The sequence below is a fragment of the Aspergillus ibericus genome (genome assembly GCF_003184845.1).
Source record: "Aspergillus ibericus CBS 121593 unplaced genomic scaffold BO80scaffold_37, whole genome shotgun sequence".
Lineage (NCBI taxonomy): Eukaryota > Fungi > Ascomycota > Eurotiomycetes > Eurotiales > Aspergillaceae > Aspergillus > Aspergillus ibericus.
The window spans coordinates 188,665-203,900 of record NW_020292135.1 but is presented as its reverse complement, the minus strand read 5'-3'; the positions used below and the strand labels follow the sequence as shown (position 1 = coordinate 203,900).

Below are 15,236 nucleotides of genomic sequence, written 5' to 3'. Positions count from 1 at the left end.
GGAAAGCAGGAAATGAAAAGGGAAAAGGAGGAAATGAGACGTTAACGAAATTCCTTGGAAGGAAATGGCACGCATGCGGGAAGGAAGCCCAAGTCAGGTGAGGCCCCGTCATCCACGCAAGCCGGTGACGATCCGCTCTCGCTAGCCCGCCATCTGGCCGCCATTGCTGCGTGCATCCCCTGGACCCCCCCATCCTTCACGGGGGTGGTCCTACCGATGGATACAGCAGATCTCACGGTGCCTTCTCTCGGTGCTTTTTTCCATTCTTTTTTCTCAATTTTCTCTTTTCCTCCTGCAGTGATTTTGGGGGAAAGCATCCACGTCAGGCGTCAACCCGGGAGGGAACAGACCCCATCTCCAGGAGATCCTAATTATTTAGTCCGTGGGTCCGCCAGGGTCTCGATCGTTGCCAAGGCCCCTGGGCCCTCGTGCGGTCGCGCTGGGCGAGACCGGAAGCCCAACTGGGCGAATAGGGGGCGGGCAAGCCCGGGCGAGCCCTTGCGACTGGCCAGGTTCCGCTTCGATCTTGACGTCGGTGATGGAGCCCATATTAATAGCACCATCCGCTAGCGTTATTAGCCACTATCGTTTGGGAGATGAATGGCGGCCACCCGGTTGTCTCACGCTCTGAATCCAGGCGATCAAACCGGATATTTAATGGCGATATTGATGATCCACCGGTTTCATGCAAGAAGAAGCAATTAATTCTTAAATTGCTTGTCTTGACGGTTGCCCCTCCCTTGACATTCAAGGGCTGGTCTGGTTCTGACTAATCAGGGCCGCCCTCCAGTCCCCTGTAGTCACGTGAACACAGGGGGTTCCTGTTCGGGCCAGGAACAATCACGGTTACTTTTCTTAGAATCTCAGATCCCTCCCTACCGAGTAGTCACTACATTACTGTTGACCGAGTAGCGGTCTCTTCCTCATGTCGTCCACAGCATTATTGAATGTGGTGTCCTGGTAACTCCGACGCGAAAACATACTCTGTAGGATGTACATACTTCGCGGCAACCTTGTTGCACGGTGCAGAGTACATCCATGTCGTCGATCCTCGCATCCCTTCGATCGTACTGCATTCCATCTTCCCCGGAGATAGCATGCCTGCTCCAATGCAATCGAGTGCCACGATGAGATTAATGCTCCTGCAGAATTCTTTCAACGTCACTCGCCCTGCAGACTCGACTCCGAGTTATGTCTCCTCCAGGGAACACGCGGTACCTTGGTATGGCCGGGCGCCAGGACAATCCTCACAAGGTTTCTGGTGAATGACTACATGGTTTGTTCGTCACATATTAAACCTCGTGTCTCTTCTTCTATGGTTGAGTCTGCATTATTGTCCCTTTGCTGTCTGTGACTGCTTGGGTGAATTGTCTTATCTTAGGAATATTCACTGTCAGACCACAGAAAAGCCTTGCTGTCTCTGCTTGTGCATCCATTGTTTCTCTATTCTCCGTTGGTGCTGGTCTGTCAGACTGTCAATTGGCTTTCTTGTCATCATTCGGTTGGGCCTTCGTCAGAAGCACCTGAAATCGCAAAATTTCCCTTCTGTCTACCCGGGAATACAGTTCACTGCGAAGCATGGTCAGAACACGCTGGTCGTCATCTGCAACGGCGCTCTCGCTCCTCCTCAACACGTTGAGTCCCTCCACTGCAAATGCCATTCAGACCATCTCGGCTGTCGGCGCCAAATTCTTCTACGAGGATGGCACGCAGTACTACATCAAAGGTGCGCTATTCGACCCACGAGGTCGCCCGCAATCCCGCACTGACCAGATGGTCTAGGCATCGCCTATCAGCTCGTTCCCGACGATCCCCTGATTGACACCGCTCAATGCACGCGAGATGCGACCCGCATGGCCGAGTTGGGCACCAATGCCATCCGGGTGTACCATGTGGATCCCCAAGCCAACCACGACGGATGCATGAAAGCTTTTGCGGACGCTGGCATTTACCTGTTCGTCGATCTCGACACGTTCGATACGCAAATTAATCAGGTCCGTGGTGCACTCCATGCCCGATCACCAGACCATCCGAGCGTGCTGACTGTGTTGGTTCGTATAGGATAACCCCCAGTGGGACCAGTCCCAGTTCGATCGCTTCAAGGCCGTGCTCGATGAGTTCCAACAATATGACAACACCGCGGGGTTCTTTGTCGGCAACGAAGTGCTCACCACCAAGGAGGGCTCCCCCGCCGCGCCCTACGTCCTCGCCGCAGCCCGCGACCTCAAATCCTACCGCGACGAGAAGCACTATCGGAATATCCCGGTAGGATACTCAGCAGCTGATATCGCCGAATTGCGACCCATGCTGCAAAACTACTTGGCATGCCGGCCCGACCCTGCAGAACGCCTGGATTTCTTCGCGCTAAACGCCTACGAATGGTGCGGTGACTCCTCATATGAGCAGTCCGGTTACCAGTCCCTCCAAGACCAAGCCGCGGGCTATCCCATCCCGATTTTCTTCTCAGAGACCGGATGTAACGTTGCACGACCACGCACCTTCGGCGACCAGGCTGCTATTTTCAGTGACCCCATGTCGGGCACCTGGTCTGGCGCCATGATCTACGAATGGATCGAAGAAACCAACGACTACGGCCTGATAAACTATGGTCCTCTCGCCCCCGACGCGCCCCCAACCAACGCCCTCGTCCAGGACGGCTTCACCCGCCAAGGCGAACCCACCCCGATCGCTCCCGATTTCGACAACCTGAAAGCGCAGTGGGCGACGTTGACCCCAACGGGCGTGGCCCTATCCGACTACCGCGCATCCACATCCACCATTTCCCCCCCGGAATGTCCGGCATCCACCCCAGGTGGCTGGGCCATCGACCCCAGCTCTCCCCTACCCACCCTGGGACAGACCTTCCACCGCGCCGCCCCATCAGCCTCTGCCACCACCGCTCCCGGGATCTCAAGCGCCTCAGACAGCCCAAACATCTCCCGCAACATCAACCAATCCAACCTCGGCGCAACCGAGTTGGCCTCCACCTCCCCGTCCAAAGAGGTGGTCAGCAACGGGGCGACTTCGCGGTCCGCCATGATGCAGCTCGGGGGGTTTTACCGCCTCATTGATGTATCTTTCTTGCTTTGTGCATTTATGGGGGGCGTGGTCGTTTGGTTGTAAGTGATTGGATGGATCATGTTTCGATCTTATGACTTGACTATGACTTCGGTGTAGTTCGGAAGGAAGGATATGTAGAGTGCTGTAAAACATCGCCGTGCATGATATGACCTGGTTACTGGCTAGCCGTAATGAAATGAATAAATACATTGATTTGTTTGTTGAATTTGTTTCCTCTTTCCCTAAGTAACAAGGTTGATGATCTCTTACTTCTACTACAGTAACTTTGAAATATGAAACACAAGAGTAGATCAGAAGAAAGAAAATTGCCGAAGCAAGGAATTAATAATCACTAAGCACAGACAATATAAGATAAAATAAGGGGAGATAAAAGAAAAGGATATCACACCAGAAACAGGGTTCATTCGTCATCAGTCATCAGGTGAGGCTGTCGGATTAGTAAGAGAGATAGAGATAAGAGGAAGAAAAGACAAGCCTCAAGAGGAAGAAACCCGAAAGGCTAGAATATACAGGACAAGCAAGGTGTGTGTGTACAGGGTAATGTTGAAGGGATGCAGAGCAGAACACCGTACTCCGTAAATGCCAGTGAGGTTTCAGCGACCAAGCGGGTCGAGTATGTGTCAATGCTACAGTTGTGAAGGAGTGTGGGGCTTCGGGTGGCCATGGATGAGATATGGTTGTGTGGAATGTGGGTGCCTATATTTAGGTGGTTGGAATGTGTGATCAGCAGTGCTTAACGCTTCCCGAGGGCAATGCTGTAATTCCATGTTGGATCGTTGTGCGCTGCGGGACTTAATGCCTGATCTGGATCGCGCCACGGGGCAGGAGAGGACGAGGAAGAGGATGTATATCTGTCGTGCTCTTGGTCTGTGTCGCTGCTGTAGACGTAGTTGTCCGTCCATTGTTGATCAGGTAGGCTGAAGCTGGAGGCGGACGGTGAAGGGGACGGTTGCAGGCTCACAGGTCCGCCGGAGCTAGACGAGTATTCTGCAGTCAAAAGGCTACTAGGGGATGGCGATCTGACCCCGGGCGGCTTGGCTCGTGGGACAACTAGTCTGTCCGAGGATGTAGCAGCTTTTGCACCGAGACGCAATGGGTTTCTTGATCTCGGGGCGTGGCATTGCAGATCGGAGGTGCAGTGGAGACTCAGAGTTCCGTCCAGTTTCTGGAGTGAGTGGGCAAAAAGCTGCTCGACCTGATACGCGGACGGACGGTCAATGGCATCTCTGTTCAGCATGCTTCGCACAACGGTAAGCATTGGTCGAACAGCCTGGAAGATGGGATCCTTGTGTTTCTTCGCATCGCTGTCGAGTAAGGTAATCCACGAACTCACTTGGCCGGCGTTCCGGTCTAGATGGAATGAACAGTCTGCAACGCCGCCACCACGGCCAGCGGTCCGGTTCTTAGCCCCGCGGTGGTGAGCAAAGGCAGAAAGCTTGCGTTTGCATAAATGGGTGAAGATGTCCAAGATCACCGCTCCGAGAGAGAAGATGTCTGAAGCTTCTGGATCAGTCTGACGGGTTTGCCATGTTTGAACTATTGCGGCATTAGAGCCGATGATTGGATATCCGAACTGACTATATACAGTAGACGGAGCGTTAGAGGAGCCCGATGAGTTGGAATTCGAGGAAGTGATGGACGGTGTATAGAACATAGGCCGTTTCATAGACGATATGACGCGCTTGCGAGTGCTCCCAGTGCTCGACCCTGAGGAGGAAGAATTGGTAAAAGACATCCGGGAAGGGGAGCCCCGCAGGCCGATACGTATGGCGGTCCCCTGCGATGTAACTGAATCCGCACGCGGCATATCCGAGTCCTGGCCCGATGCTTGAGAGCTTCGGAATCGAGATAGGCTCAGGAGTGACGGACGTGACGCGGATTGTTTGCGGGCGGAACGTCCTCCGGATGGAAGAGCGATATTGGGGCGCGGTAGGTTTGTATCTTGAATACTGACAGAACGCACCCAGCGCTCTGGGGCACCATACTGATATGATTCGACGTCATCCAGCTTGACCGGGGACAGAAGGGTATCAAGCGCCTCGAACTGGCCCAGAAAAATCCGAAATTCGGCGTCGATCAGGATATTGGACGGGCGAATCAGACTGTGAGGTTGGCTGTGCGCATGTAACCACGACAGTCCGTTAGCCAAGCAATGAGGCCAATTGACCAGGATTTCCCGGCGCTCATTTTTCGGGAGGCGTTTAAATGGTTGAGGCACATCGGTAAGGAAGGACATCAGTGTACGCTCGTATACACCCGAAAAAAGAGTGCACACGGTAGTGTCCACGAAGTAAGAGGCATAGATCGAGTAGACATGGTTGTGCGCTAGCCTCCTCAGAGAGCGGATCTCTTCCAACACCTCATTTTCCTCGAAGAAATGCGGTGCGCCCCCAATGGTGACCTGCGTCCGCAGAAGTACACGGCACTTGGAACCCGCTAGGACGACCTTCTCCACGCCCTCCCTCACTAGGGCCGTCCCGGTCCGGAGAAGCTCCACGGGCACCCCCTCGTTCTGGGTATACTTGATATGGTCGCCTTCATTGATCCCACGCACGGTAAACCGCCATTGAGCGAGGAAGAATTTGTTGGCGAGATCTGCATGGTCGCCTTCAGCTGATAGAGGAAGACGGCTGGCGCTGGGGGCTGAAAATGGTAAATCCGAGTCGTCCAGCGACTCATCCACCAACGCGAAGATCCGTTCCGGAATTTCGATGTCAACGAGTATCAGGAAGAGTCTACCGGCCTTGGCGAGGATCCAGTCAAGGTAAGACTCGCTAGTCAGACCCTCTCCCCAGGGTAAGGGGTTCACGAGACGATGTAGGATGTTGGAAGGTAGGTGGCTGAAAATGTATTCCGGGCAAAGGGTGGCCTTCACCCGATCCTCTGGCCACCAGAGTGACGTGATGGGCGCCGACATTTCGCACTCATGGCGATCTGGGCCAAGAGAGGGAGATTCCCCGCAGGCGGGAGCGGACATCTATTATAACGACGGGGGGGGAAGGGTTGGAAAGTCACAGGGTACCTATTCCCGGCCAGACTCGAGTAGGACAGACATGGCTCGTTACGGACAAACAGCAAGCGGCTGTCAGAAAAGACATCCGGAAAACAGACGGAGGGTGGATATAAAGGGCCCAGGAGAATAAACCTTGCAACGGACAAAACCAAGAATGATATTCAGATAATTGGAAAGCGGTAATTAAGTCAATAAACATAAAACCCAATGGGGATGCCTCGATATCGGGGGATACAGCCGGCGGAGGGTGGCGGGCCTCACTGGTGGACACGAGGCTTATCAAGCTCCCAGCAAGGGATACCCACGGCATTATTGGAAGGATCCAATCAATAGTATTGATCACGGGCCTTGAAGAAAGATGCGAAAGAGGGGAACAGGTACTTTCTTCCGGGCATCGCGCAGGCTTTCCTTCCACGGGGACCCGAGCAAGCCCTGAGGATGATAATCAGCCGAGCATGGGACGGACCATGTTTCTAGCGGGCATCCGCAAGCAAAAAGGAACAAGCATATACGAAAAAGAAAATCCGCCCGAGGAACCACGCTCGGCCAAGGCACTAAGGGAGCCCGGGTACCCAGACCAAAGGCTCGAGGACGAATGGCAGGGATCACCAAGGGCGTGGCAACGGTTCCGTAGGTGGGTTCCGATAGAGAAGAACCGGACGAAAGAGGGTAACAGAGCCGTTGAATGGTGGGGAGGGTGAGGGGAGTGTCATAGAGTTCGAGCGGAGGAAGCTAGCTGTTAGCCAGTACGGGAGAGACTAGATGGAGAGATACCTAGGAAGGCTGGTAAAGCGATGAACCCCGATGGAGCATGGCGAGCTAGTCAGCGGGTGGAAAGTGAGAGTGATCCATGATGGATGGGATGGTTACCCAAACACGCGATAAGGAACAATAAACCGTGACTCGGATTCCGGGATCACGGGGACCACTAGGCCTCTTCCAGCGTTGTCTCCTTACGACGTAAGTCTACTAAACTCAGTAGTCTCTTCTGCGCCTGCTATCTAAATTGACCATCCCCACGACGGAGTAACACCTGTCGAATTGATCAGTAACAAATCCATTGTGAGCCATCATTCTTCTTCCTCGCGGGGCCGATTTGCGCCCATCGACCGATCGTCAGGCCTCATCCTTCTGGGAAAAGCAACGTGACGTGGCGTGGATCACGAAGGAACCAGGGCCATTCTCCCATTTCCCTCCCCATTCGCCATCCACACAACCCTCTGGCAGACTGGTAGTACATCCTGCAATAAGTAGCTATCTAGCGGTGGTGTTGGGGCGCAACAAGCCACCCACGCCAGACAAAGCCCAAGAGGGGATGATAGACGATATCTATCTATCCATATAGCGAGTAACCAGTAGCGAACCCTCTACGCCGTCGAAAATCCCAAAAAGTAGAATGAAGTGCGATGCAAAAGTCCGAGTCCAGGACTCCCCTATCGGACCGCCTATTCGTCATCCCTGGCAAGTCGACATGCAGGCTTATCAGTTGACAGTTTGACAGCCAGCGTTACTCATGAAAATGCCGCCATTAGTCACGGCACCCGAGATAAGCCTGGCCTTTCTGGCTGACTTGCAGCAGTCGAGCTAAATGCTTACACCCCATGAATTAGACTCCGGGGTGATTGATGAAATCATCAACCTGACTATCACTCCTGGTCAAAGTGTGGGACGAAAGGAGGCTTGGATCATACCCATCATATAATATATCAAAAAGATTCCGCCGTGCAAATAGTGCAGAGCCACACAGCCTTAACAAGTGGCTGGGGCCGAGTGGCCCGCGCGCCTTGCCCTGCTTCAACGACAACAGATGGGGACTCTCTGATCGCTAAGTGGCGACCATCTGCTAGTACCTACCATAGTAAAGGGGTGCTAAAAAGTACGTACAGTAGTTCTCCCACTCACAGCATCAAATAAACAAGCCCCAAATTTGATCTTCGGCGCCGGCCACTCTGCTTATCTCGGGGCTGGCGCGGCAGTCGCCGGTCCGCCGGGTCATGTCCGGCTTTAGTCCCGGGGGTATGTCTTCAATGTTCATGACTAGGATGCCGCATACTTGTGACTTGGGATGAATTTCCATGTAGCGTGGCGCGGTTACTTTGGCGCAGTTCTTGCGGCCTTATCTCCTCAGTCTGGCTGTGCGTGGCGTATCCTAGATCCATCGGTTCCTTTTTACAGTAAACACCACACCTAACTATAGACCCGACCCTACTATGACGCCGTGTTCCGTACAAATAACCCTTCCACCCACAAAGACTGACGCTTCTTGCTTTTCACGGAGTAAATCAGAAGAATAAGAAGCTATCTTTGGCATCGTACGCTATCTTAAGAATGATCGATCGGGGACCCAGTCCTACCATGCGACAGGATCGCCCGTAGACCCGGAAAAAAAGGTGCGTGTGAAATGCTTGCGCGAAGATTGAATTCATTGTTACTTTTTTTTTCATTTCTTCCCTCCTTGTCAGGCGATCCTTCTGGAGCCTACGGGAAGATCACTAAGTATGTGCAGCCGGGTGGATCGACATCAAGAATGATAGTTATGGACAAAAATAAACCAAGCCCGGACTAGTCAATCCATGCAGGAGGATATCCTGAATGCTATGGTCGGGACCTCCTCTTGCTGTTTTTCTTTCTTTCTTTCCTTTTTTTTTTTCTCTTTTCCCCTTTCCTTTCACCTTGCCAAATGGGAGGCCCTGCAGAGCTGATCACAATTAGAACTTGTCAGGTCGTAAATATTTTCCTTTCAACCCCTAGCCGGTCGAGAACACCTGTCAGAAGTGGCCATTGTTTCACGTCCATCATGACGTTCATCCGACCTACTTCCTACTCAGGCATCACGGTAGCTCTGGCCGTCCGGCGGCTATGATCCCATGCGCCGTATCCGATGCAGTCGGCTATTGGTCCTCTGTGTAGGGGCGATCTGTTGCTGTTCCTCGTAGGATTTGCGTCGGATCCAGGATTTGCGGAAATGTTGCTGTTCCTCGTCTTGTTGTTTCGCGCGGTGGTGAAGAAATTGTTCATGAGCCTCTTTTTCCTCGTGCAAGTCTTTGATCTGGTGGGAGAGATTTGCGTATGAAGTGTCAGTTATGCAGGTACCGCAAGCCCTAAGCCATGCCCGTCATGGGGGGAGCGACCAGGGTGGTGAGGGAAGGCAAAAGGAAGGGAACAGAAGATCCGCCGGCAGTGGGGAAAGAAAAAGAGAAAAGACCATACATGTGCTAGCCACAACTCCTGTTCTGAACTCCATGCTTTTTGACATCGAGCCAGTTCGCTCCTTGCAATGGCCAGTTTGCGCTCTTGCTCCATCGTCCACCGACATCGGTCGCCAACCAGACTGGCCCAACTGACGATGCGCACCAATCCCGTCCGGCTACTGCTGCTGCTGCTGCTGCTGTGGCCCAGATCGGACTCACTTGGGCTCACCGCCATGTGGGCATCGGTCAATGCAAAGTCATCTGGACACTGTACAGCGCTCCAGCGAACCTCGATCGGCGGATCCGAGTCGATTTCTTTCCCTTTCCAGGTGGATTGCTCGGTGCGTTTGGTGAAAAGGGACAGGCGCAGGACATACTTGACTGGATTGCTGACCCCCATTGCGTACATATATACAAGTTTGGCCTATCCTCTGGACCTCGTCGGTGTTGACCGCTTTCAGGTGAGGGGATTCTGCTGTGACCTTTGCTAGACTGTTTGGCTCGCAGGCATGAATGTATACGGGCCGTTTGGAAATCCCTTTTATATATATCAGATCACTACCGCTGCACCAACACCCGAGACGGTTATGCCTCTGCATCCTGGGCCAGGGAATCCGGTTTTAGGCGCCATGAGAGACAACCCGACATCAGGCCTCTAAAACGGGGCTAGGCTCGTATGTCGCCTCTTCCGCTTGGTTGGCGCTCCAATGCCTGCACCGCGCAGTCAGAACTACAATGTGGTGGCCAATGAGATCCGATGCCCTCGAGTCTGTCAAAAGAGAGCAGTCAAGCTATCCCCGTCCGGTGCTATTTCGGTGAGCTGCACCCCGTGGAGTAGTAAACGTGGCAGTAGGAGCCCTCGTTGAACACGACCCAGAAAGGAACAGGATCGAACCGTTCAGAACTGTCCAACGGACATGGCAGGCATCACATAGCAAACATCAGTACGGCACGACACGTTCCATGACGATCCGTCAACTGTGCTTTGTCCATTGGCCTTTGCAGACCACTGAAAAACTCACTCTGCAAATCATCTTCAAGGTCAAACAAGGGGTTCCAAACCCAACTGAAATGCGCACTCCTTTGCCAAATTAGGGAACCCATATCGTGCATACACCAATGATATCGTCGCATTTCCTTCCCGAATATAAACGAGTAAAAAAATCCTTTGGCAGCTGACTTGACGAGATCCAATCACAGGCGGAGAATCCAAAGCAAAAGAAACAAAGGGGGAATATTACAGAGACAAAATAGATGCTATACCAGAACATGCGGCCAAAACGGGGAAGTGAACCTGCCACCCAATGCCCACCACCAAGATCCAATCCGTTGGTTCGCCACCCGTAAAGACCCGGAAATAAAATGTACCCATAGAAAAACAAGAATAGAAGTCGTTACAACGTGTGCTGGTCTATGCGCCAGCAAAGACTGTGTTTCGGAAAAACGAGTTCAGGCGGCAGAGGCCAAGCGACGTGCAGGTTTGAGAAGTCATATGCGCCACGTCTCGTAGGCTGCGTCCCTGTTTCGCGAATTCTCGGCTCTCAAACGATCCTCGTGGAGCTGCTGCTTCCGTTCTTGTCTGATCTGTTCACCAATAATGATACTGATCAATCGTCTGTGCACGTCAGCCTCTGTCCAACTGATCTGACCCGTTCCGCCTGCCTTCATATCGGCTTGGGACAACTGCTGTGCAAATCTGTCAATGATCGCAAATTGAAGCTCTGTGACCGGGACTCCATAGACTCCATCCGAGGTCCAGATCCAGTCGCCGATCATATCGGAGCGACCAGGAGCCGGGTGGTAAGGGAAGCGCTCAGGATATAGCTTTGCCGAGCGATAGAGATGATGCAGCAAGCGATAGTGGTCGTTCGAAAAGTACACGGAAGCAGAAAACGGTGATTGGTCTCTCGGCGTCTGTGCCTCCGCTTTCCCTTCTCTCTCTTCTTCTCCTTCGTCCAATGAAGCCTGCACATCGCCGACCACTTGGAAAGACTCGGGACTAGAGAAACTCTGTCGCTCATCCTCTGGCTCCCCAAATTGGTGCGGTCGTGGGGTCTCATCCAAATCCACCCAGTTGATTTCATCACCATGATCACCACTATCATGCGTTGGCTCAACGGTGGGCGGTTCAACAACTTTCTCGTCGCCCGAAGACTTTTCACTTGGGGGCCCTTGTTGTTCAGAAGTCGGTGCTCGGAGCCACCCCGGCGTGAAATTGGTGATCCTCTGGAACCAGGATGATGCTTGATCATTAGGGCTGGCATGCCGTGGATTCTCGGGGGTGATGTCACCTGCCTCTGGAGCGGGCTGTCTCTCGGCTACAGCGGCATCAAACTCACTCCCGACTTCATCATCGTCCATGTCAGGCTCATGGCGCTGTCTGGCAAGTTCCAATCTAGTCGTCGGGTCAATCTGAAACGTCTCCTCGTCGGAGTCCCGGTGAGGGCTCGATTCCACATAGTCCACCGACTGTCCATCCTGGTCAGACACATGCTCATAGACCTCCTCCTGTACCGGAGATACTGATGAATGGCGTACAGAGCCTCGTATTGTGCTGTTCAAAGGACTGCTTTTCCCATAATAGTAGTGGTTGCGCTTCGGTGTGTCCTGAGCGCGGTACAGAGATGTCAGGTCAACTTCTTGCTCCTGTAGCTGTTTGACTCTTGACCGGCCCAAAAACGGCACTTGTTCTTGCTCGGTTGTCCAATGAGCCGGCGAAATTATCTTGCCGTTCTGATTTCGAGCAGGGGTCCAGCCACTCCTCCATGGGCTAGACTCATCCTGCCCGGGGTGCATATCAGTGTTGTCGGCTTCAAGCAGCGACGAGTGATCTGAGTGGTGGCCTTGACTATGGGCTTCTTGCTGCCAGATGTCTTCGTATCCATCATCATCATCCTCCTCCTCCTCCTCCTCCTCCTCCTCCTCGTCGTCGTCCAAATGTTCGGCTTCTACGTGCGCGCCCCCATCAGGGATGGATTCTCGCTCATATTCGCGCTCGTCATCGTCTTCATACCTGTCACCTTGGATGTTCGATTGATCGTGATCGTCGCTGTCAAGGACGATGACCTGGCTAGAATTCGCCATCTGGATCTCTCGACTGATAGCCTCCCTCTCCCGCTGCCACTCTTCCATCCGCCGTCTCATAAACGTACCCGGGGTATCATAGTGGGTTGCCTCACCCACCGTTCGCTGTGGTGACCTGGATCCACTTGCTTCCCTGTTTTTCCCGGGTATTTTTCTAGCAGTTACTTCTCCTACCCCAGTCTGTATGCGCCTTTCCATATCGCTCTGTCTCCGTCTCTTTGCAAGTTCCTGCCCAAATGCCAAGCCTGCCCGTAGCTCCTTTTGTATTTCTGGGGCGAAGTCACCAAAAAGAAGCTCCAGTCGTTTCCTAGACGCATCCAACATGGAATCTGACGAGTCTGCTACTCTTGAACCTGACTGGCGCGAAATGTGCTCTTCCTCTGACTTTCTAAGAGGCCCCTCGAGAGCAAAGCCTGCACGGACTATCCGGACAAGTCTAGCCAACGGCCCTCGTTCTTGTCGAGCGGAAGTCGACTGCAGCGCAGTGGCCGATAATCCAGATACCTTTCTGGCAGATCTTAGCCTGCTTTCTGATGAAGGATGGTGCAGATAGCTATCAGCGCCACCGGACTGAGGGGGAAGCTGAGCCGGTGACTGGTCCCTTGACCTAGAGTCCAGCTGTGCTTTTCGGTTGGAGGTATGCTCTTCGTGACTCTGGTTGATAGCCGAAGCTCTTCGCTTCAACACGCCATTCGATTCTCGCTCTATGAAAGGCTTAAGTGCGCTCTTGGCTGCTTGCTGGTGGCTAGATTTCTTGAGCTCATGTTGTTTCGCTGATGGTAATGTATCCAACGAAACCATGCTAAACCCTTCACTTTCCATTATGGAGTCAAACTCTCTGTGCTCTTCAGTCGGATCAATCGTGGGGTAAAGCCCGCTTTCACGGCGATTCCTAGTGTGAGTTGCATGTGTTCTCTGAGCCTGCTCCGTCTTCTCTTCTTCAGCCACTGATGACGAGGTCGGTGTGGGGTAAATCCGCGGTGCTTTCGGAGTGCGGCCGGCGTGCAGAGTGTTTGTTGGGGAGATGATCTGGCTATCCCGAATCGGAGAGGGCATTTTGGACGGGGTTGAGTTTAGATTGTACTCGTCATTCTCTGTAAAACCTTGGTCCACATTCTCAACGTTTGGGGTGTCAAATGTTGGTTCAAATGTCACCCGAGGAGAGTTTCGATCGGCCAAATCAGGATGTGCCATCCGGTCGTCATGTGCGGAAGTGTTGCCAAAATCAAGCCCTTGATCGCCCGGAATATCATCGTCAGATCCCATATCTGCTGCAAGGTTCAAAGGACTCCAGCTCCGCTCAGGCTCCACGATGGGAGCTTCCGGTTCATTCTCTTGATAATCCACGGGTTGTTCAGCCAGAGGTAAATCTGGTTGACTTTTCCTTGGTCGTCCTCGTTTTCTCTTCTGCCCTGTCCCTCCAGGGCCCGGGGTGTGGCCTGGGCTACCTGGGCGCGGAGTCGCATCCTGCACCAATGTGTCCGACTTCCTCGGGCGCCCTCTGCGTTTGCGTGGGGTCTGTTCTGTATCATCCTTGAGGGGTATTTTCATCGTTGTCGTCGAGGGTTTTAAACGTTTCCGCACGGGACTCCCTTGGTTTGTATTTTCGTCTTGTGTCGCTTCGAGTGTCACGCGAATCCTCCACGGGCTGACGTTTCCATCAGGCTGAACGGTATCCGGTGACATTCCACTTTGCTGGCCGTTCAGTTTCATCGTCGGGGAGGCAGGAAGGACAACATCGTTAAACTTGATGGAGTGGGCCTTTTTTGAAGGACTAAAACTAACACGCGACCGCCTTTTGCTCTTCGCCGTCCGCGGGCTTTGGAGGAGGCGGAAGTTCGCCGGCGACATGAAGCTTTGGCGACCGGAGAAGGGGACAAACGGTGAAGAGATCAGATATTCGGCGTCGCCAGGTGGTCCAAGAATGTCCGGAGAGGAGCTGGGACTGCGGGAGGACATTTCGATCTGGAAACGACGATGCGGCGCATGTGAGGGGTGACGTTTGACCCCCCGTCGCGTATCATAGGGACGGACTTCAACAGCTTTGCGAGTCGGAGAGCTTCATCTTTTAGTCCCAAAAATAGTTCTTTTCGTCTCACCTCAGGGCAGTAAATTCAGACAAAACTTCAATTATCCAAGACAGATTCTCAATCGTGGGGAAATCCGACAAAATCGCCGCATAACATAAACAAGTCTCCCGATCAGGCAGGCCGAGCGCCCGGCAGGGGGAGATGCTTAGGTGATCCGGCCGATGAGTTGTTCCTGCCGGGGTATGCGGGAAGGCAGAGAGACCCAAATGGCAGTGGGGATGGATCAGTCGGGACCCAGACCACTTCACTTCATACATAGCACGGAGTACTAGTGCGCATACCTCACGCCACCGTTATCCCTGGTGGTCAGTGGTAGTACTTTCACCCTGGCTCTGCTCATGATGCCCGACCCCGTGCCCGAGTGACCTTCCAGTCCTCCCCGGGTGGCCATCGTACCTAGGAGAGAACAACCAAGATGATCGACAGGCCGGTTGCCTTTCCCCGCAACATCCAGCCTTCCCCCGCCGGGACTTGCCCAGGCCGGACTAGCTCCATTCCTGTGGCTCTGAATCCTTTCCGTGGCTTCATCTCCGCTACTGTGGCACTGGCTCAGGAGAACGCTGCTCAACAAGGTCGTTCCACCACGCCTCCCGGGTTGGGATAGAAACCGGTTGATCCTAGTCCTTCGGCCCAATTCTTTGACTTTATCCGATCTCTTCGACCTGCGGTCAGACTGTGGTCAGACGCGGACCAACTTCTTCCACCATACTCCGTACTCGATTCGCCCAGTCCCAGAGCTTAGTTTACTGATAGTAGCTACGCCGGCGCAGTTACCCA

General features: G+C 53.4%; 4 protein-coding genes across 4 annotated transcripts; 1 reads left to right on the top strand and 3 right to left on the bottom strand.

The window, feature by feature from the left end:
- The first annotated feature begins 1,422 nt into the window (after positions 1-1,422).
- On the top strand, positions 1,423-3,469 carry gel6 (putative 1,3-beta-glucanosyltransferase). Its single transcript, XM_025713898.1, has 3 exons — positions 1,423-1,726; positions 1,783-1,994; positions 2,062-3,469. Exons 1-3 carry the CDS (start codon positions 1,579-1,581, stop codon positions 3,121-3,123), a joined length of 1,422 nt encoding a protein of 473 aa, XP_025572583.1. The 5' UTR covers positions 1,423-1,578; the 3' UTR covers positions 3,124-3,469.
- Positions 3,470-3,814: 345 nt separating this feature from the next.
- Positions 3,815-5,998, bottom strand: BO80DRAFT_362018 (protein kinase domain-containing protein; the record flags this gene model as incomplete). The annotated part of the gene is made up of 1 exon (XM_025716040.1): positions 3,815-5,998. One exon carries the CDS (start codon positions 5,996-5,998, stop codon positions 3,815-3,817), a length of 2,184 nt encoding a protein of 727 aa, XP_025572582.1.
- A 2,953-nt stretch (positions 5,999-8,951) lies between these two features.
- BO80DRAFT_362209 (uncharacterized protein) lies at positions 8,952-9,685 on the bottom strand (the record flags this gene model as incomplete). The annotated part of the gene is made up of 2 exons (XM_025716046.1): positions 8,952-9,143; positions 9,305-9,685. The coding sequence occupies 2 exons, from the start codon at positions 9,683-9,685 to the stop codon at positions 8,952-8,954; spliced, it is 573 nt and encodes a 190-aa protein (XP_025572581.1).
- Positions 9,686-10,596: 911 nt separating this feature from the next.
- BO80DRAFT_164951 (putative AT DNA binding protein) lies at positions 10,597-14,601 on the bottom strand. Its single transcript, XM_025713896.1, has one exon. It carries the CDS (start codon positions 14,326-14,328, stop codon positions 10,774-10,776), a length of 3,555 nt encoding a protein of 1,184 aa, XP_025572580.1. The 5' UTR covers positions 14,329-14,601; the 3' UTR covers positions 10,597-10,773.
- Positions 14,602-15,236: the final 635 nt, after the last annotated feature.

Coding starts and splice junctions, on each gene's coding strand:
- gel6 (XM_025713898.1), top strand. CDS start 1,579: ATGGTCAGAACACGCTGGTCGTCATCTGCAACGGCGCTCTCGCTCCTC. Junction 1,727..1,782: donor CACGCAGTACTACATCAAAG/GTGCGCTATTCG, acceptor CAGATGGTCTAG/GCATCGCCTATCAGCTCGTT. Junction 1,995..2,061: donor TCGATACGCAAATTAATCAG/GTCCGTGGTGCA, acceptor TGGTTCGTATAG/GATAACCCCCAGTGGGACCA.
- BO80DRAFT_164951 (XM_025713896.1), bottom strand. CDS start 14,328: ATGTCCTCCCGCAGTCCCAGCTCCTCTCCGGACATTCTTGGACCACCT.